At 42.1% G+C, this 22,535-nt stretch overlaps 1 protein-coding gene across 1 annotated transcript in view; it reads right to left on the bottom strand.

Annotated features, from left to right (window-relative positions):
• XYLT1 (xylosyltransferase 1) overlaps positions 1–22,535 on the bottom strand; it is a 321,898-nt gene that overhangs the window by 17,829 nt on the left and 281,534 nt on the right. The window contains exons 9-11 of the mRNA XM_054042319.1: positions 20,136–20,398; positions 15,136–15,331; positions 4,745–5,078 (exon numbers count right to left, since the gene is read on the bottom strand). Of these exons, the coding sequence (XP_053898294.1) occupies positions 4,745–5,078; positions 15,136–15,331; positions 20,136–20,398 (793 nt within the window). The remainder of the gene's footprint in view (positions 1–4,744; positions 5,079–15,135; positions 15,332–20,135; positions 20,399–22,535) is intronic.

Below are 22,535 nucleotides of genomic sequence, written 5' to 3'. Positions count from 1 at the left end.
TCTCTCTCAGTTGCTGGAGGCAGGGGGTAACAAGGCAACTCACAGTCCTGGGCATCCCAAGAACCATCACACTCGCCTTCTGCCTTTGCATATGGTGCAGCACACTCAGGGAATAGGGCACATGATCACTGTAGCACAAAGTCAGACACCTTGTCTTTGCTAAGACAAACTTGTCTTTAGGTAAGCTGTGCTAACCAGGAGCAATCTACCCCATCTCTGCTCTCAAACACTGAGCCTGCTCCACAGAAACAGTTCTATCGACTACTTTTTACATCCCCTTCACTCTTACATGCAGGATTCCATATAACACAACACTTTTACCTACATAACACCCGTACACCACCCTCATATCCCACCTCCTTGCTGACAATCTCCATGGTAAGATGACCCCTTCACATTGCTGCTGACACGTTACACAACTCAGTGCTCAAATGAGGTAAACTGCATCGCTCAGGGTACATGCACTAGTTTTCTTTTATATGCAGTGAGAGGCAGGCAGAGGCACTTAGACCATGTCCCTGCCCCACAGGTACAGGGCTCCCCAGATCACCTCATATCATGACAGCTCTGCCAAGCGTCTCCACCATTCAATACAGCTACACCTGACACAAGGAACGCAGCTGGAGAGCACCACATAAATCCAAGTGGCTCTTGCCAGCTCCGGGCGAGAGAGTTAAGATTGTGCTGGTATGTACTGTAGCTATTTCCTGGTTTTCAGAAGCTTAAGACTGGGTTCAGAGGTATGAGTTTTGCTGAACTTGACATTCTGGAAAGGCACTACTAGGACTGAACTCTGTGCTAAGAAAGATTTTTTTTTTATCAGTGAATTTACCACCTCTCCCAGACAGAGTCAAAGCTCTTGTGCTTATAAGGCAATTCATCCAACCAGGGAAAAGAAATAGCACCATGTGACTTCAGAGACCCTTTGCAACAGCTGACTCAAATGCTGAATGGTGTGTATCCAGTAACCACACAAGACTGTTTCTGATCAGCGAACAAAATAAAATAATAAAAATAAAAGCATTAGTGGCAGATCCCTGATCTGGCCTAAGGGCAAAGCAGAGCTGAAAGGGTGGCTGCCTGTGTGGCTCCCTAGTCCTGGAGTTGGCAAGGGGCCGGCTTCACCCCCGCACTTCAAGTTATTCCTGGCTCTTTTGGGAATGTCCCAGAACCTGGGAATCACAAGAGGGCATTGGCACTTGTTCCTATTCCCTCCTTCCTAGTGACATATTCTATACTAGGTCCATTAGGGGGTGGAGTAGAGCTGTTTACAAAGGGATTCCCAAGGTAGCCCTGCGAGCTTTGCAGTGATGGAGTGGCACAAAGCAGCTGGACCATAGAGGAGTACTGGTGCCTGAGTTATTTATTCTGTGAATTATTTCCTCGGCTCTAACATTCACTGTAGTTTTGCCACCGCAAAAGAAATGGTGCGACTACAACATGCTGTAAATTGCTCATTCTCAAAAAGGGATTTTAACAATCAAATGGTACTTAAAACAACAGAATATCAGTCCTAATAAGTAGCAAGACAACAGACCGTAGGAGTCTGGGTGCCTAGCAAGATATGAAGTGATGCTGAGTGCCTTCAACAGATACAAAGTGTGCATGAATCAGCAGTACTGCATGGTCTGAAGTGTTCTATTCCCATTCAAAATTGGAATTAAAACCAGAACTTCAAGATATTTCCAAGCCATATAAGATAATTCTGACGGATATACTTATAACTGGTGAGAATGTAAAAGTAAAATCAATGTCCATATTTTCTCTGTGAGTTGTGAGGAGGGGTTTGGTAGGTTTTCCGGCTCCCAGATCCTTGTGTTCTGTGTCACTCATCGTCTCTGTAAGCATCTTCTTCCTTTTCTGTTCCCCCCGCCCCCGAACTCTGCAGAGGTTTAAACTTTGTGGCATTCTGGTTGCCCTTAGCAACTCTCCTATGTCTCATCAGTGCACATGGACTCATTAGTTGGAAATTTAAAAAGGCATTCTTCATTTAGATGTTGAAATAAACTAAACCTGGCTGGTAACTTTACCAGAATTATTTTTTTCCAATACAGTTTGAGTGTTGTGAATCACAATATAGGAATGAACACATTTTATTTTGATTATCTAACAGAGATCTGAGTGTGATGTTCTTCCTTTCAAGCAAATAGTAAACGAAAAACCCTTTCAAGGAAAGTTCTGAACTTTTAGCTTATTTTACGTGAATTGATAGATTCCGTGCAAGTCCTTGCTTAGATTTAACTCTGTTGTGATTTCTGAGACAGAGTTTCCTAGCTTTGCTGCGAGAAGCACGACCTGGTTAGCTGTCTTTTTGTCTTAACTGTTGCTACTGTGTATTTCATGGCAAAGTCATTACAACTTTGTGTGTGTAAACAGATAATGTTAACGCAGTATTCCCTATACTTTATTCAGGAAATATTGCCCAAACTGTGATAACATGCATTAGCATCAACAATGTGCTGGAAAAATGGGCCTAGCATTGTACCAAACATGTACAGTACTGAACTGTACTATGAAGCCAGTTTTTCGAGTAATAATGCATTTTCCAAGGCAGAACATATGACAAGTATTCTAGTATTTAGAAAATCTCTTAATAAAAATGAATTGCTCTCTTCTGTTGACAATTCCTGAATGTGATGCTGATGTGTAATTTTTTTTCAATCTTAAGACAAGACTAATAGCATTGTTCCTTGATTCTATAAACCTTTTTGGCAGCCTTTGTATTGTTTGTAACTGTAACAGAAATTGTTCCTTTAGAAGTTCTAATTTTTCTGCCATAGCTGCGCAATGTCATTATTTGGCATAGAAAACTGTTTAAATAATAAAGTGGTGACAAACTGACAAAAGCTGGGAAATCAAAGCTAAATGAAAATTTTCCGCCTGGAGCACAATATTGTGCCTGAGTGGGAAAACAGAGATTTTCATTGTGAATGCTGCTATAACCTTAACTACAGTGCTGTCTCTCTATCTGCCCCTGGAATTAATTTCTCTTTCATTTTCACATCAAATTTCTGAGATAACACGTCACTAGCAAAGCACTCCTGATGCTTTTTTGCTTGCTTGCTTTTAGCAAACAACATTGCTTCCAAGCTTTATATCCAACACCTGTAGTAAACTACAATTACCACAGTAACTTTGGCTGTTTAACAAAGAAATATATGGGCCTTATCTTCTCCCAGTGAAGTCAATGGGTCAATTTTTTTGTCTGTTACATCAGTGTAAATCTGGAGTAACTCCACTGAAATCAATGGACTCATTCTGGATTTAGAATTTGAACCAATGCGAGTTTTGTCTTTGACTTCACAGAGAGAAGCCTCCTGACTAAAGTCTGGGAAATGCTTGATTGTCCACTGGGACCCAGAGCAATGTAGTGAAAAGAAGCAAGTTTGTAACTGCTACATAGCCTGGGTATATACATCTTCTATTCAACCTATTCAGACGGTTAAATTAGCAAAGAACATAGAATAAATTAATTTAAGAGAGACAAATCAGTAACACCCACATTTAGGAGCTGGTTGACTCAAATCCCAAAAATGTATTCCATCCAAACATGTTAGAAGAAAAAAAATCAGTAAGTTAGCTGTTCTGGTAAAAAAATGTGTGGAATCAAGCTCCTGTTGAGGAAGATTAGGATTGCATTTGCTCTCAGCAGTTGCCTGGTGATATTTGCATGACTGAAGCAGCATGTTACACTGTAAGGTAAATGCCTGACTCAGTTTATTTGCTCCTCTATCAGAAAGACAAAGAATTTCTGAAAACTAAATAGATAGTTTATATATTTGGCCACTTTACAATGGCTGATGCTATGAATATTAATGGCATTTCACAGTGTAAAAAAAGTATGGCAAAGATATTCACAGCAACAAACTTGCTCTGATCTCAAAGGTGTGACTTGGAAGTGCTTTCACCACTTATACGCCAATATACTTGATACATGCTAAAGAATATTCAAATGAATTGATTTTCTAATGGAAACTGCAGTCAGGGTTTCTAACAGCATGTTCTAACAGTATTAGAGAGGAATAGATGGTTCAGACAGCTAGATGATTCTGTGGTAGGAAAAGTAGTACCTTTCTCTTAAGAGAATAAGCTTTGGTTTGGTCTTAAGCATTTTGGGGTCACCTACAATTTCAGATGCACAGGGTCTTATCTTGAGGGTAACAGGGAAGGTCTAGACAGCTATGGGGAAAGGTTGGAACAGTTGTTTGGGAAGGAGATGGGGTTATAGCACACATCACAGGTAATTTTGATGAATCCAACGTTTCATAAACTAATATTCTTACCATTATACATAAGGACTTTGTCATGCAAACAACATAAACAGTGTAAACCTCTTTGAACAAATAAGTGAAAGAAATAGCAAAGAAAGGAAATGGCCTATTCCTGTTTGCTTGTATTCTTAAATTATGGTTTGCATAGTTGCTCTTTGATTATGAAATGTCTAGAAGTTATTTAGGTTCTGGATTGTGTATATTTTAAATCCTTTATTTTATAGAAATGAATGATCTTTTGTCCAAAGTTCCTATGTTTTACAGAATGGATTCAGCTACTTTCACTCATCTTCAAAACACAAACTTCTTCATATTTAATATCTAAACTATTCCTTTTTTTGGTACTTTTCCTGTGTCGTGGTACTGTGATTTTTAATCACAGCATTGACAGTGAATGAAATATTCGATGATACTAGTACTTTACATCTATTCTGAAAACTTTAATACCTACTGTACTTATTAAAAACACTTACCTTGTTTGATAGGTTGCCTGTTGGAGAATGTAAGAGGAGTAACAAGGAATTTGGTTTCAGCAACAGGTACCCAGCGGTGCAGAATTTTAATGGTCCAGACTCCAGGCCGCAGTGGCAAATTCAAAGGTGGTTTGTAGTGAGTAAATTCTGCACTAGATTCAATAAGGATATCATATGTAGCTGCGATTACATTGATAGGGTCCACCCAGATCACAGTGACTGTGACATTAGGGCCTTTTCCCCACTTCTGCATGCCAACTGGTTCATCCATCGGCCCAATAAGTCCTCCAAAGTTCCGAAATATCCTTTCCTTGGCATCCCAGTCAGTGCCAATCTGAAATTAAAGACGATATTACTACTACTCTTATCTCTGTAAACAAATCTAAGGTCCTGATCCTGCAAATTCTATCCCACTCTCATTGACAGGACTATTCACATGCGTAAACTAAAAATGTGTGTATGTGTTTCTAGGATCAGGGCATAAATCTATGTTATTTATGGAAACACACACACACCACACCTCTGGACAATGACATGAATCAGGATCTGTCAGTGTTATAATACTGGCATTAAAACACGCTTTGAATGGAAATTCAACAAACAAAATTTAATTTTGTAGCAAGATTTTTAAGAATTTAAAAAAAGCCCATTTGCAAATATTAAAATTGGCAGATTATTGATCCAGAATGAGAACTTAGAACATTTAGTGTTTAAGCAATAAATAAAAAAAGATTAATTTATGGTCCAAATGTAGCTACTGAATATTCACTGCAGTAGCTTTTGTCTTTAATCCATGTGCATTGCCCAGTACAGACACTTTGTAATGAGAGATCAGAGCTTTTTAATGTATTGTAAGAAGTAAGCACAAATTAGCTTGGCAGGGGAGCTTAGTTTTTCCACATGGACACATTAGCAGGAAATCCTCAATCCTGAGCCGGATTCTCAAAAGACCATGTAGACATGTAAATGCCCGTTTTAGGTACATAACTGCTGATTTGGGCAGTGAGATGTTCTGTTGAAATGCCCAGGTTTTAAAAGTTAAAGCAAGAACTGCAGTGAGTACAATGACCTGATATGGGTTTGAGTGAGCCTTTGACTAGACACCATGTGAACGGGAGAGGTTCTCTCTCTATTTTGTTTTGCTTTTGTTGTTGAAAGAGGAAAATTAATTTGGAAAAGTCTATAGTCAGAGAAAGGTAAGGAAACCGCAGACTCAGCCTGGATTCCCATGTCACCCGTTTGCCCAGCACTGTTCATTAACCAAACATAATATACTGAACCTTGATCGCCAGAATCGTGTAGTTGGGGCCCAATCCAGTTGCTTTCAAAGTCAACGGCTTCAATGGAACTTGACTCAGGCCCTACTTAATTTACAGATCAGACACTGCCTCCCCAGCTCCTCAGCAGTCACGGCACTCCCTTCCCAGGGGATTATTACTGGTAAGCCCTATTCTTACTGTCACAGCATTAACGTTCTTCTTTTATTTACTAGCAGTAAAGTAGCTGATTCACATCCCACAGTAAATATTTAATAGACCTTTCATTTTCCTAGCAGCTTTCATATTTCAGTGCTCTTAATATGGGATTTAATGGCTCACCTGTAACCCACGGATAATGTGAATTTACCAGCCTTTACTTATACATTAAAGAGAGAAATATCTGTAAACAGATAGCACAAAGGCATACATAATAGTCAGCCCTTTCTGAAAGGCATTTTTTTTCACCCAAACTACCTATTATAGCATATGTTTATGTATAACTAGCTAGCTGAGGATAACCACACACCATATGCGCAGGAGCCTTCCTTCTTGGATGACTGAGGTGCTAAAGGAGCATTCAAGGAAGACAAGGCCATTGTGGAGAAACTAAATGAATCCTCTGTATCAGTCTTCACTGCAGAGGATATGGGAGGATCCTGATACCCGAGCCATTCTTTTTAGGCGGCAAACCTGAGAAATTGTCCCAGATTGAGATGTCAAGTAGAGGAGGTTTTGGAGCAAACTGATAAATTAAACAGTTACTAGTCACTAGGACCAGATGGTATTCACCCAAGAGTTCTGGAGGAACTCCAATATGAAATATATTAACTGTGGTATGTAACCTTAAATCAGCCTCTATGTCAGTGAGCAGCGGATAGCTAATGTAACACATATTTTTAGAAAACAGTTTCAGAGGCAGTCCTGGTGAGCCTAACTTCAGTAGCAGGCAAACTGCTTGAAACGATAGTAAAGAACAAAATTATCAGACACAAATAAATATGGAATGTTGGGGAAGAGTCAACATGGTTTTCGTAAAAGGAAATCATGCCTCACCAATATATTGGAAATCTCTGAGGGAGTCAACAAGACTGTGAACAAGGTGTCCCACAGGATACAACATACTTGAACTTTCAGAAAGCCTTGACAAGGTCTCTCACCAAAGTCTCTTAAGCAAAGTAAGCAGTTATGGAGTAAGAGGGAAGATCCTCTCATGGATCAGTAACTAGTTAAAAGATAGGAAACAGAGTAAGACTAAATGGTCAGTTTTCAGGTTGCAGAGAGGTAAATAGTGGGATCCCCCCAGGCTCTGTACTGGGACAAGTGCTGTTCAACATATTCATAAATATGAATATGGAAAAGGAGGTGAATAGTGAGGTGGCAAAATCTGCAGATGATACAAATTACTTAAGATAGTTAAGTCCAAAGCTCACCGCGAAGAGCTACAAAGGGATTTCACAAAATCGGATGACGGAGAGACAAAATGGCAGATTAAATTCAATGCTGACAAGTGCAAAGTAATGCTTATTGGAAAAACATAATCCCAACTATACATACAAAATGATGGGTTCTACATTAGCTGCTACTATTCAAGAAAGAGATTTTGGAGTCATTGTGGATAGTTCTCCAAAAACATGTGATCAAGTGTGAAGTGGCGGTCAAAAAAAGTAATGACGTTAGGAATCATTAGGAAAGGTATGGATAATGAAACATAAAATGTCATAATGCCCACAACTTTAATATTGTGTAAAGTTCTGGCCGCCCCATCTCAAAAAAAGATATATTAGAACCGGAAAAGGTGCAGAGAAAGGCAATGAAAATAATTAGGGGTATGGAACAACTTTCATATGAGGGGAGATTAAAAAGACTCAGACTTTTCAGTTTAGAAAGAGATGACGCAGGGGGGATATGAGAGAGATCTATAAAATCATGAATGGTGTGGAGAAAAAGTGTTATTTATCCCTTCACATAACCCAGGGGTCACCCAATGAAATTAATAGGCAGCAGGTTTAAAACAAACAAAAAGATGTACTTCACACTACACACAGTCAACCTGTGGAAGTTGTTGCCAAGGAGGAAAGGTCCATCAGTGACTATTAGCCAAGATGGTCGGGGATGCACACCCACACTCTGGCTGTCACTAAACCTCCAAGTGCCAGAAGTATTTGGCACTGTATGCTGTCAGAGACAAGATACTGAGCTACAGGGTGATTGGTCTGACGCAGTATGTAGGGTTACCATACGTCCGGATTTTCCCGGACATGTCCGGCTTTTGGGGGCTCAAATCCCCGTCCGGGGGGAAATCCCCAAAAGCCGGGCATGTCCGGGAAAATCGGGAGGGCTGGGTGGTGCTCGGCCGGGGCCGGCGGTGCGGGGCCGGGGGCATGGTGCCGGGCCGGGAACCAGGGGCGTAGTGCTGGGCCGGGCGCGGTGCCGGACGGGGAGCCGGGGGCGCGGTGCCGGGCCGGGGTCCGGGCTGGGAGCCGGTCAGCCGGGGAGCCGGGCCCGCGGGGAGCTGGTCAGCCGGGCCGGCGGGGAGCCGGGCAGCCGGGCCGGCGGGGAGCCGGGGGCGCGGTGCCGGGCCGGGGTCCGGGCTGGGAGCCGGTCAGCCGGGGAGCCGGTCAGCCGGGCCGGACGGGGAGCCGGGGGCGCGGTGCCGGGCTGGGGTCCGGGCTGGGAGCCGGGCTGGCGGGGAGCCGGTCAGCCGGGCCGGCGGGGAGCCGGGGAGCCCGGGGGTGCGCCGGGCCGCCGGGGGCCGGCAGTGCTGGGCGGGCCGGGGATGCTCGGCCAGGCCCGGGGCCGGCACCCCAGGGCCCGAGCCGACCCAGGCTGGAGCCGCCGGGGGGCCAGCCTGGGCCGCGCCTCCTCCCCCCCCCCACACCCTCCTTACCTGCTTCAGGCTTCCCGCGAATCAAATGTTCGCGGGAAGCAGGGGAGGGGGCGGAGACTTTGGGGAGGGGACGGGGCTGGGGGCGGGGCCGTGGAGTGTCCTCCATTTGGAGGCACAGAATATGGTAACCCTAGCAGTATGGCCATTCCTAAGTTATGATAATGTTTTTCCTTCCCACGAGGGTAGTGACCACCCAAAGCTGGCCTGCCACTAGACTCTTGAGCTCTCTAAATTCTCATCTCATCTTAGGAGAACTAGCCACCCAAAGACAATGCCTAGGTGCTGATGATATACAGGAGTACAATCTTTGGGTATGCACTGCCATTGACACGTAGGCCCCAGAGCCACCCACTCCACCCACATTGACTGAGGAGATCATCAAGGTTTATAGGTGAACTCCTGCAGATGAAGGGCACAGGCAGAAAGCTAGAATGCCAGCAGTGCAATAACATTTTGAATCCATCTTCCAGCAGCAAAAACGCCTCTTACAGGACTATATCACTGCAGCAAAGGAGGCAAAATGAGCCTTCTACTTCTCCACAATCAATGCAGCAGAATCATGGCCCGTAGAGCCTATTTCACATAGTGAACTGGCTAACCCAGACTGCATAGCCCAGACCCAAGCATCCACTTCTCTGATAAGATCAATTGCATAACTATGGAGCTAAATGGGAAAGAAAATTCCCTGACCAGACTGTATTATCCACTTGAGTGTGGCCCTGTCACACTTGCTGAAGATCAATAAGTCCTGAAAAATAATACAGCCACAGTCTATGGAATGGATCCATGACTCTCCTGGCTGGTAAAAGCCAGCAAACAACTATGCCCACTACTAACAGGAATGGCCAATGTCTCCTTCAGAGAAGCACACCAACCTAACCCCTTCAAAAATGCAATAGTTCGCCTAATCCTTAAGAAGCCTCCCCTTAAATCCTGAAGACCTATCAACTACTGTTCTGTCGCCAGCCTCCCTTTCTTGGGCAAAATAATTCAGAAGCTAGTAACCTCCAACAACATGTGATATCAGCTAACATCCTAGCTCTCTCATAACCAGGATTCAGATCAGGAACGCCATAGAGACAGCTCTGGTGAGACTAAAAATGGCCTTCCTTTAGCCATTCACACAGACAAGAGCTCCATGCCCAGCAGAACTTAGACTGGCAATTAGTAGCTGCCCTCACCTCTGAGGTTCTGCAGGGATCCATACTAACCTCTCTTCTCTTCAATTTTTACCTGAGAGCACAGCGAGACAGGGAGATGCCATGGGCTCAGTGGCCAACAGTGTGCTGCTGACACTGAACGACAGTGGAACTTCAGAGTTACGAACACCTCGGGAATGGAGATTGTTTGTAACTCTGAAATGTTTGTAACTCTGAACAAAACTTGATGGTTGTTCTTACAAAAGTTTACAAGTTCACATTGACTTAATACAGCTTCAACACTTTACTATGTAGAACAAAAATGCTGCTTTTAACCACCTTAATATAAATGAAATAAGCACAGAAACAGTTTCCTTACCTTGTCAAATCTTTTTTTTTTTTTTAAACCTTTCCCTTTTTTTTAGTAGTTTACATCTAACACAGAACTATACTGTATTTGCTGCCCCCAACCCCTTTTTGTGTGTCTCTGCTGCTGCCTGATTGCGTACTTCCGGTTCCAAATGAGGTGTGTGGTTGACAGGTCAGTTTGTAACTCTGGTGTTCTACTGTATATATCTCATTCTCAAATGTCAGCATGCCTACCAGAAATCAGCTCCTGAATGAAAAGCAGCTGGCTGAAGCTGAATCCAGGAAAGACCAACATGATGCTTCTCAGAAAGGAGAAATGCTTTGAAAAAGTAGGAGAGTCACCGTCTCCACCTTCCACTGAAGGCATACAGTTCCAATTTGTCAGAATGGTGTGAAACCTTGGGATGCTCTTTTACTTCTCACTGAGCTTGGATGACCAGGTTAGCATCGGTATCTAAAAATGCCTGTTTTGTCCCTTCCTTCCGGGCAAGGACCTGGCTGCAGTGATCCATGCCTTTGTCACCTCTAGGCTGGATTACTGTAATTCACCTGATGGAAACTGAATGTGAAGGTGATGCACAGGCGCCAGCTGGTACAGAATGCAGTTGCCTGCCTTCTCCACGGTTTAGGCCACCAGGAGTACATCAAACCCATACTGATGTCCCTCCTCTGGCTCACAGCTGGCTTTTGATGCCAGTTTAAGGCTTTTGTCCTAATTTTCAAAGCAATTAGTGGATCAAGCCCCAGCAACATTACAGACCACATTTCGATCTATGAATGATTGACAGCTGCGCTTCTCCAGGACAATGCTCATCAGAAAGCCCAAGATGAAGCAAGCGATAGCTGCGCATAAAACAACTTTGGACAAGGGGATCTGGCTACAGAACTATGTTCCAGAAGAGATCAGAGGAATCCAGAGTGTGATTGTCTTTAGGAAATGCTGCAAAACCTTCCTCTTTGACCAAGCCTTTCCACCATAAAAATGACACCCACCCACCCACACAACACTGACACCCCTTTCTACCAAATAAACCCCTGCCAATTAAAAAAAAAAAAAGGAACCACACAAGGACCTTACCTCAAGCAGAGATTTTATCCCAAAAAGGGAGACGTCCAGAGACCCAATAAAATCCACTAGGGACTTGGCTATTGATGTTATGTGGAAGATGGTCAGATACTACAATGACAGGCCAAAGCATAAAACTCTAAGATAGACTGAAATCCCATACCTCAGCCTAGACGTAGCATGGAGGAGTCCCTAGCCTAAGGAGGGAGGGGTATGCTGGAGACAGAGAGGTCGTATGGCTGGAGCGCAGTGTGCTCTGGCAGTCTCCAGCTTTGGTACATTCCTTCGGGGACCTCAGCTAGATGACGTATGTTAGAGCAGCCCAGGCACTGCTTTAATCTACACTGGGGCCAGGGCCACTGCAGATCAGTCCACAGAATCAGGAAATCACAACCAGCTCCTTGATGTCCTCCCCAGACACACACTCTCTTGTGCTGAGCAGATTTCAATGCAGGCGAGGGGCTGAGGCTTTCAAGTTGTAGCATTTTATAGTGAAGGTGATTTTAAGCAATTCTGAGAACTTTTTATCCCTCCTTCCCTCTGAGCCCTGCGCTAAAACATTCTTAAAATAAGTTTTGGATACCGTATGTGGAACACACAGAGAGCATGGTGATGTGGGCTGATGTCAAGGCTTCATTAACAGTCATTTGGGATGAGCTGCAGAGCTTTGACATTCAAGAGTAAATCGCCTATTCAAAATCCACAATGGAAAAACTTTTATACCACATCACATTGTATGATAGTTTTCTATAGAGACAGCCATATACTATAGACCTCTCTCTTAAGGTAGATTATTCTGGGCTCCCTCAATAAGATGTGGGTGCTGGGGATACTTGGGAAGCTGGAATTCTCCCTTGTCTCATTGGTATAAAGCTCCTGTTTCCATCCTTGTTCAATCCCAAGATAAAATTTGCCCAAAATAAATTATGCCTTGATTATGGGTTTGTCTCTCATTGCTCTTCATAAGCAGGACCATTAGGTTCACACAATGCACACTAATTACTTGCCACCTGGTTTATTTTATTCTCTGTGATAAATCACAACTCTTAACAAGGCCAGAAATGAATTTAGTGTTCCAATGATACAGTTAGACCTGAAATCTTTTAATACTTTAAATTAAATCAATCTTTCCCCCTCCAAGTGCATTAAATTTCAGGTTTCCTAAGATATAGCACAAATCCAGGTTTGCAGTAGATGACAAGGACACTCACACAAATATACAAATCATTTTTGAGGCGTCTGGGGCTGCCATCTGATGAGGATGGAGTGGGGGAACCCTAGCAATTTTTCCCTCTGACGTTTCCTCTAATCATAAAATTCGACACACTAGAGTGTGTTCAGAATCTACTGTGCAACTGCTATTCTGCCGTAAACGTTGCCAACACTTTGGTACCTCAGCACTAGCACTCTCATAATGTCTATCACACTCACCTTTCTGTCTCACGCTTGTATTGGTGTTGTGGGAAACCTGCTCTTCAGGAAGCAGAGTTTGAGGAGCAAAATGAGGGAGCGGTAACCATAATAGTAGTAAAAGCAGCATGCGCCTAATCGGAACTGTAGCGATCCTATCACCCCTGCTATACTATTGGTTGTATGCATTGACCACAATGACCACTGTAAACTTTGTCTTATCTGCAGCACATTCTGAAGCAGCCTCCCTGTGCTCTTCCTGCTGGCCTCATTTGTGTGAGCCAGCAAAAGGACTGCAGTGCCCAGCCAATAACCACCTTGCCAATTCTAGTTCACTGCCTGATCGCAAGAAGAAAGTTATTGGGAAAGGCAGTACAGATATGGCATGACGAGCATAACCATCATCCTGAGTTTTCTGTCTGGTTGCTTAGCTCACAGCCTTTGATCCTAAGACTGTTGTAGTCCTCACAGTAGGGGCATGGATTGGTTTATTTGACAGTCATGAGATCTTTCAGAAGCAAGAAATGTCATTTAAAATGACGATGGATCGGTTCTGGGGCTTGTCAGCCTTGACTGAAGCCAATGGAGTTATTCCGGATGTACACGAGGGAGCAAAGCTGGGTCCAAAAGCAGAGAGATCTGTTTTCCAAGGGGAGTGAGAAAATAAAGTAAATGTTTAAATGATGATTAAAATGATTGGCTTTGTGCTTCCTAGTCTTTCTTAATATGAATCAACTGCGAAAGGAGAAAACCATCTGAGACGCAACAAACAAAACTCTTTTCAAGAGTATCTGGATGACTATTTTCCAGTGGAAGAAAAATTTCCTTCTGAAGTGAGAGGAACTCACCCAGTGTCAAAATCTTCCCTTGCTTACACTTACATGACTCCCACTGAGGTCAGTGGGGGCACAGGCATCAATCTTAAGACAGATTTTGGGCCTTTTCCAGGAACTGATACAAGTCAAGATTTTTTCTTTTTCTTATTAACACTATATTTAAAATGGATACCCGAGTACTTTAAACACATTTTGTCACTCAGCTAGATGAACTGTTTCTGTTGCTCACCCACGTGTTTTCAAACGTAGAAGCACTTAAATCAGGAATTATGCTAAAGTAGAATTAAGAACCAAACAAACAACAGAAATGCTACAAATCACAAGAAATACAGCTTGTATGACAATTTATCACTGCACGAAACGGCAAGTCAACCACCAGACACATTGATAAACAGAATGCATCCCACATTCATCTTCTTAATGGGACATTAATTTCTTAGATTTGCCACGCACACCAAAACACTGAATCCTACCTAGGCCTTTCTTAATTGCCCAAGAAGATGATAATTTATGGACTTGGCCACAGTGACTGGGAACAAATTTGTTCAATCAATTTTATGCTTTAATTTAAATTTATGGCTTAACAAGAAACATCATGAAATTAACTGTTTAGACAGTTATATGTTTAAAATACAATATAGATGTCAGATTCTATTTTTGGTCTATTTCTCATGATGTATTTTAGGGGTACATTTTTTACAGTGTGTATGTCAGATAATGGGACAAATCCCAGGAGGAAATAACAGGATTTGTGGGTAAATCTCAGCCATTGCTGTGGTAATTTTCTCTTTGATGTTCCTACATCAATATTCTAGCCATAATCCCCGACTTTTCCAAATTTTAATTTTTTCAGGGTGCTCACGAGAGGGAGGATTGAATAGCACAGGCTAGAGAAAAGAGCTGGCTCCATCACACAGTCCACCTCAATCTGGAGCTGCAGTGCCCTTTCCTCCCGCATCCCCGAGTCTCTCTGGAAGGGGAAATTGACACGGATGACAAGTCCTGTAAGATACTGACCACCTGTGGTGAGATAACTGCCCTCATCTGCCACTTAACTCAAGGGGATCTGAGGGCATTTACAATATTGCAGGAAGTGCTCAGCATGTTACACGGTTGGGCCATAAACCATGATTTGCATCAATATTTCCTATGACGAAGGACTTGTGCACTAACGCACTGAGCCACTCTGCCTCAGCCGTGTCTAAAATGCATTTGAAAAAGTTGATGAATTGACATGCAAATTCACCAGTTGTTTGTAAAAGAAGTGGCTGATTGGTTGGGTTTTTTTGCTCCACTAATTGGCTGGCTGTGGGCATTTTTTTTTTTTTTGGCTTGGCTGCACCAGGGGGATGGGGTGAGGGTTTGTACCAAAAATGTGCCCTGGCTGGCAAAATGGCTAGGACTGCTCTAGGTAGGAATGCTTACCTCTGAAAACTGCAGCCTTCCAAAATCACTTGGTGGACTAGCAATCTTAAACATTTTCTTTGGCATCACCCAAGTTTCCAAAGTCTCTAGTTTACTGACAGCCAGATTTGTTGCATGATGTTTGATTAGGAAGCCCTGAAAACGATCAGCGAGGAAGTAGAGTTGGACTGAAACTGGATGGCCCATGGGATAGTACCTGTAAAACACACAGTATACGCACATGGACATGGATTATGAAAAAGCAGACACATGAAATCACCATTTACTTCAGGCTAATGGTTTAAAAGGACATTTGTTTCAAAGAAATATGCTGCTTTAACATTAAGAGATATTAAATTTGTTCATTACTCGTTATCAGATATTCGTAGGCTTTTCTGATTACTCAAACAAAAAATTGTTAGTAAGAACATGCATTCATTTAAAAGGCATTCAAAGCTAAACTTTTATGCTGTCTCTTTGGACCAGAAAATTCCATTTCCTTACAAATCCTTTCTGCTTAAAAGGTGCTGCCCAAAAGTGGACAGTTTGAACTCTGAAGATATTATTTTACTGAGTGGTGAGGAGACCAAGCTACAAAGTTTAGATCCAAAGTTTTCTCAGATTCAGGGGTGTTCAGATTTGGGGTTCCACTCCAAAGTGAAGACCATGTCAAAACCAAATCCAAACTTTCCTCAAAGACAGGGGTATCCAATTTCAAGCCATGTTCAAGTGCTTCTCTAATTTCATTTTGTAAGGGAAGGGTGGACAGTGGGGATCTGTCTACACTGCAGTAAAAGACTCACATCATGGCCGTGACTGGCTTGGGTCGGCTGACTCAGACTTGTGGTGCTTGGGCTGCGGGGCTTTATAGTTGGCCCTGTTTCTGCATGCGCTTAATCTTCCACACTATAAGTAGCTTCAGTGCCTTCAATGGACTATTCGCAGTGTGTAAAGCTAAGCACATGAGTAAGTCTTTGCAGGATTGGGGCCTTTCTGCCTCATGGCTGAGAAGCCAAAATAAAAGAAAAAATAAATTTGTAGATGTGGACAAGGGGGAAAACTTTCCAACCAAATGGAGAGAAATGCAGCTTGGCCAGTTTCTAAATATTCTGGTGACAGTTCTATGACATTAATACATGTCCACTGTTTACATAATTACTGTTATAAAATTCCTTACCCTTGTGACTTCAGATACCAATGTACAGATGTAAAAAGTAGTCCATTAAGTAACTGTAGCAAACAGCCCTACCAACCTGTGAATATTTGAAAGCAGTACTGGACACTAAAGCAGAAGGTATGTTTGTTATGTATATATTCGATCATAACTCATTATCTGTCTCTCTGTTTTTATGGCCCCCATCACTATTTCATCCAAGTACCTCTCACTGCTACAGTAAAAATGGATGCCTCTTTCACATGATTTGCCATTTACAATTACATTACAATTACAAGGTGGTCATCTTGAACCAGCTCTCAATATTATATTTGCCACATAGAAATGAAAAATACAAATTCAAGGAAAGCCCTTCTATCTTCCAATTGCCAAAGATTGGATGTACCACAGAGCTCTTCTCCTGCTGCTTTCTTCCAACTCCAATCACTCTTAAATTAAATCACCATACTGACGGTTAGTCTCACGTCACAAAACCACCGCATAGTATGCAATGATTGGTATGCTTTCTTCAAGAGAGTCCCATGATGGGAACAGTAGAGGGCACTGCAAGTCAGGGCACAGCAGATGCACTGGCTGAGCTAGTGCCCAATTCAAGCCAATGCAACTAAGTCTCGCTCTCATGAGTATCGGATTCATTCACAAAGGGATGTGTTCTACCCATTGAGTTCTGCAGGGCTGCATGGGTAAAATGGAAAGAAGGAGCTGGCCCAAACTTTTTATAAAACACAACCTTCTTGCTCGTGGAAAGGTTGGGATTGCTTGTGCCCGGGATCATCACCATTTTTTACTTATTAAAGCTGGTCTACACAGCGAGTTCCCGTGCAGTAAGTCAGAGTGCGAATCTACAGCGCACCAGCTTGCCAACGGCAGTGCAGTGAAAATCCCAGCATGCAGCTTAGTGTACTATACTGACGTATACTGAGCCGCATTCCAGGACTTTCACTGCACTGCAGCACTGTCCGCACAGCGAGTTAGTGCATGGCAAGTTGGTGCGCTGTAGATTCGCACCCTGGTTTGCTGTACAGTAACTTGCCATGACAATATGCCCTTAGAAAGACTAACCAGGACATTTAGTAGCTTTTCATTAAGCTCTTGAAATAAAAGTCACCATGGCCACAGATTTAAATGACTTAAACTTATGGCTCACTTGTTCTTTCATCCTGAAAAAGGTATAATTTATGGCTCTGGCATCAGTATCACTTGCAATTTTTACAATCCTGTAATTAACTGTTAGTCTACTGTAAATACTCAGAAACAAAAATGTGACGGACTCATTGAAAGCCTACTGGTGTCACACCTACCCACAAAACCTAGCTTGCTAAAACCAGACTCCCCATGATATAATATCACAGGGAGCTAGCAATGAAGACAGCCAGTCAGGAACAATGCTGCATTATAAGAAACCAGTACCACCAGGGCTGAAATGTCTAGAGCATGAGAAATAAACATAGCAAGACAGAATACAAACAAGGCCGACACTGATGGACTCTGCTAAAAACACAGCAAACAGAGCACTGCAGCCAGTACAGGCAACAAACTAACTTCTGTTCTGAATATTAAAGACCTCCTGTTTTAGGTATATGTTGCAGCAAATATTTACAGTATCCATGAAACAGTCTGAGTAAATTATCTCATGGCAGCAGTTGGGAAAAATGTCTAGAGGTGAAAAGAAATAAATGAAATCCCAACACCATCTATTGTGGCTTGCACAGAATATGTCAACACTTAATATCATCTAGTTCAAGAACAGTCTGCCGGGGGTGCATCTTTTTGAGGCAGTGGTCTACCCCTCTTTAGGTGAGGTCTGTCAGACAATTTCTTTTATAGAAATCTTTTGGGCAGCAACAATTTCTCATAGACACTGGTTGCAGCATGGGAGTGACTCTGAATGTGATCTTGAGCTGTAGACTTTTCCTTGTGGTGCCTCCAGCAGTGTGAAATAAACAGGGGTGGTGACTCGATATCATCTGATGTCACGTTGCTGCCAGCCCTACAGCAAAAGTGATACAGCCAAGGAACCCAACCCGGGTGGAGATGCCAAAAGGGGAAGAGTTGTGTTTTGTAAAGTAAGGACTAGCCATTCCTATAAAATATAAATTGGATGGTACTTTAAACTGTACTTGTTGCTACATAATCAGATATTAACAACCTGCATGGAATGTTTGTTGAGGTTTAGCCCAAGTATCCAAGTGCAGTTTCAATTGGATATCACTTCCTGCCATAAACTGTTTCATAGTTTTGCTGTGTAGGGTTAAACAGCTATATTTCACCCCAGAGGTGGTTGCATTTCAATGGTGCATGAAGGAATTGCCTTGTATACAGTCTATCAGTTTAAGCTTGAAAAGCACTTTGTGATCCTTTGAGATGAAAGGCTCTATATACATGCAGTATGATAATATAAATAATCACCACCATGTTGGCAAAAGGAATAAGAACATAAAGCAATTGCAATATGATTTTATTACGTGCCACATGTAGCTCTCATTTCCTGCGCTGGTTAAATTGCTACAAGCCAAGTGACTTTGGCAGTCACCAGATCTGTCTCTTTCAAGTCAGGGATGGTATGCTCCCAGTTATTATTTATATCTAATTGTTATTGATCTTTTATTGCTTTGTAGCAAGAGCCTTTACTGGTAGGGCTGTAATAGAAATCTAGATCACTTATTTCCAGAGCTTCTCAAGTGGGACAGTACTCAGCACTTTGGTGACTGACTAAGAATGGCACAGAGAATTAGGTTCCTACTCAAGAACACATGAAGGACCAACTCCATTTGTCAAACTGCAAGGAATGGCTTTAGCACTCAGAGCTAGATTAAGTGTGTTTTCTGTTAGGGTAAAAACTAGAAGGGCACATGGGTCCCGACAAACAACGTAAAAGTAATTACATTTTAGAGCAGAAAGGGAACCATACAATACAAGGGAAGATTTAAAGGATGCAATATCCTTGTGTTGAAAATAAAGAGCTTTAACATGTGAGTGCAGACAACAAACACCTACCACAAGACTTAGCTTTGCTTTGAAACGAATGAAAGTAAATCTGTTTAACTATAAGCATTTGTTAAAATGGATTTTTCTTCACTTGATTTATAGCTGGAAACCTTTAATAAAAAAGTGTGTCTAACATCTTTGATTTAAAAAAAATATTAATTTATTCATATTAATGGAATAATTGCCTGTTGCTTTTTAAAACACCATTGGCTGCATTTTCAGCAGAAGGCTACTGCAACTGTTCAAGAAAACTTAACTTGTGTGATTAGTTCTTGTGAGCACCACACATAAAAATCTGCTTATAGAGGGGCAAGCAGGAAAGATCGTTAACCCTCATTTTTGAGGGACTGAAATCCTGCCTTCTGCTTCCTGGCAAGTACAAATGTCAGCATGCCTCTGCTGAAATGAGACTAAGAATCCAGGAGCTGTGAATATAAACATATACTCACTAAATTAATAAATAAAACCCACCACCCAAATGGAACCTGTCACTACTGACTAGGCATAAGAGGTGCTCTTTAAAAGTATATCAAACAAATCACATACATAATGTCAACCGTGGACAACCAATATATATCAGTAAGTATAAACACCTTTGAAAATATGCATCAAACCCAGAGCTGACAAGTCCGGTACATACATCAGCCTATACAACAAAGTGGGTGAAATGCCCTGGGTGGGTGAATTGTTCACTCCATTCTAGTCCAGCACAGTCACCTCTGTACTGTACATCACACTCTAATATTCAGATTTGACATAAAGCTCACTGAAGTCAGTGGGGATCCTCACTGATCTTTGGATCAGGCCCTGTACCTCTAAGACTCCTGCTTTTGCAAGGAAAAAGAAGTTTCAAACTAACCGGCAGCTGTTGTCTCCATCAGTGTGCAATGACGTCTCAGCTCTCCTTAGGCCCAAGCGGGAAAATGAGTGATACATGGTCAGAATGACATCACTGAGGCTATGGATGCCGTCGGGCTCATCATATATATTCTCCCAGTACGACCTGAGGCCTGGCGTGCCAGATGGGTAGTTACCATACAAATAATAGTCCAACTGGCCGATGATTTCTTGATTCACCACGGCTTCAAATTTGCGGGCAAAGAACGTTGGCCTGGCAGTTTGCTGTGTTGATACGAAAGAAAAAAATACCTTAGAGTTAGTTCCCGTTTCCAGTCACAAACCTCTTGTTCTAAGCAATAGGCTGGAGCTAAGGATGTAAGCAGCATTTATTCATGTCTACAGACAAGTTAAGCAATAATGCTGGAGATGGAGTAAGTGTTATATAAAAATCTGTGCTTTCCTCCAACCATATTGCAGAAGGTCCCTATGCTAGTGCACAAAAGGAGAAACTTCTTGCCCCACCCTTGAGCCTTCTGTTTACCTGTCCAGGCCAGACAGAATTTTATTCTAAATATTTGGTTTTACAGCTCACAGAAGTGTACTTTAAAGAATCTATAGAAGACAAGATTCCTGCCCTGAAGAGTTTATAATCTAAATAAAGACAGGACATGACAATCAGCAGGAAGAGAGAAAGACAAGAATTACAACAAGACTATGGCCATTGCATAAGAAAAGGATTTGAAGTCTACCAGGGGAAAGGGGTAGTGGAACCTGTGGAAGAGCTAAAAATCAAGAGTCTGCTGCTTACTTGGGTTTAGGCTTTCCCTTTGCAGAGACTATTTAAATTTGTTTCCTCTAAGAATAGGAGATAGCAGACAGATACAAAGTGTGAATACACTCTAGAGAGCGAAACAGTGAAATAGAAATCTACCACAAATAATTGTAAGAAATAGGCTTGTCAACTCCAAGATTTAGACATTGCGCTTCTTTTATACACAGAAAGGTGAACACACTGGATATATCATTCCCTTAGAACCTGGTAGGTAACTTTGTTACGTGAACCAAAATGTCATCTGTGAGATGCAGGCAAACAAGTATAGCAGTATTAGTGGGTCACAGAAAAGATCAGCGTGACCTGGTGAATAGCAGCTCTACCACTGAACTGCTGTGTAACCTTGGGTAAGTCACGTCACCTTTCTGTGCCCTTGTTTCTTCTCTCATTCTTTGTCTATCTTGTCTACTTAGATCATAAACTCTTGACAAGACAACGGTCTCTTTCCCAACAGATATGTACAATGCCTAGCACCACGGTCTGATCATGGCTGGGGCCTATACTGTACTGCAATACAAACAAATAAATAATAATACTAATACAGAAAAAAAATGGGAAGAGGAGACTATTTCCTTTAGCTTAAATCGCTGTCTTGCAGTGGTCAGTCTCAGAGCAACAGACAACTCAGGCCGAGAAGAATGTCTATCGGATCAGTGATCAAAGATGGGCAAAGGATATCAGAGGGGTCATCTTGATCTATCTGGGGGAGTTCTACATAAAGTAAAAATCCTAAAGAGGTCAAACCTAGTGACCCTTACCCATACAGACAAAGTATACTGTTCTCTCAAGGGTACTCAGATATGAGCCAGGTATAGAGAAATGAAGAGTGGGGATGAATAGCCCGCTGTTTGCTTTGCTTTGATCTATAAAAACAAGCTGTTGTGGCCAAAGATTTTGCATTTTTGAGTAATTCCTTCTTATCAGAGTATGTGGAAAAATTTTTAACAGGATTGTTGGACTCATTGGGCCAGATTCATCCCTGGTGTAACTCCATTGCCTTCCAGGATGAATTTGGCTATTATAATGACATTGCTAAAGACCAATTCACTACCTGCTGTTTGCAAGACATAACTGGTATCATGAAGTTTTGCACTTGTCATTGAGGGTATCTGGGGCGTTATTTCACTCAGGAAGACCAGTATTATGCACAATAATACAAATATATAGAACCTCCGTTTACAAGCATTCCTTAGTTCTCTTTTGTTCAAACTCATCCTTGTGCACAGAGCTAGTACAAGATCTATACGCCACTTTGAAGTCCCATTTAAAACCTGAAAATTAAGTGGGTCTTAAGTGGTGCATAGGCTTTGTGCTGATCCTCTGTACAGGAGTGGATTGCACTCTTTCAGAACAAGGTTTTTGCAATCAGAAATAAGCGAGCAACTACCAGCTAGGATGCAGTATGATATTAGACTAAAGAAGAAGCTCCATACTTGTTTCCAGACCAAGATAATATGCTTCAAATGCACTTATTGAAAGGCTTTCTATCAGCATCACACTAAAGTTTAGTAGAGCACACACAGAAAGTTTAGGGAACATGTTACCATTCCATGAAACCTTAAAGGAACAGGATTACTGCAGTCTTCA

Source organism: Malaclemys terrapin, chromosome 10, assembly GCF_027887155.1.
Source record: "Malaclemys terrapin pileata isolate rMalTer1 chromosome 10, rMalTer1.hap1, whole genome shotgun sequence".
Classification (NCBI taxonomy): Eukaryota; Metazoa; Chordata; order Testudines; family Emydidae; genus Malaclemys; species Malaclemys terrapin.
This window is presented reverse-complemented; position numbering and strand designations above follow the sequence as displayed.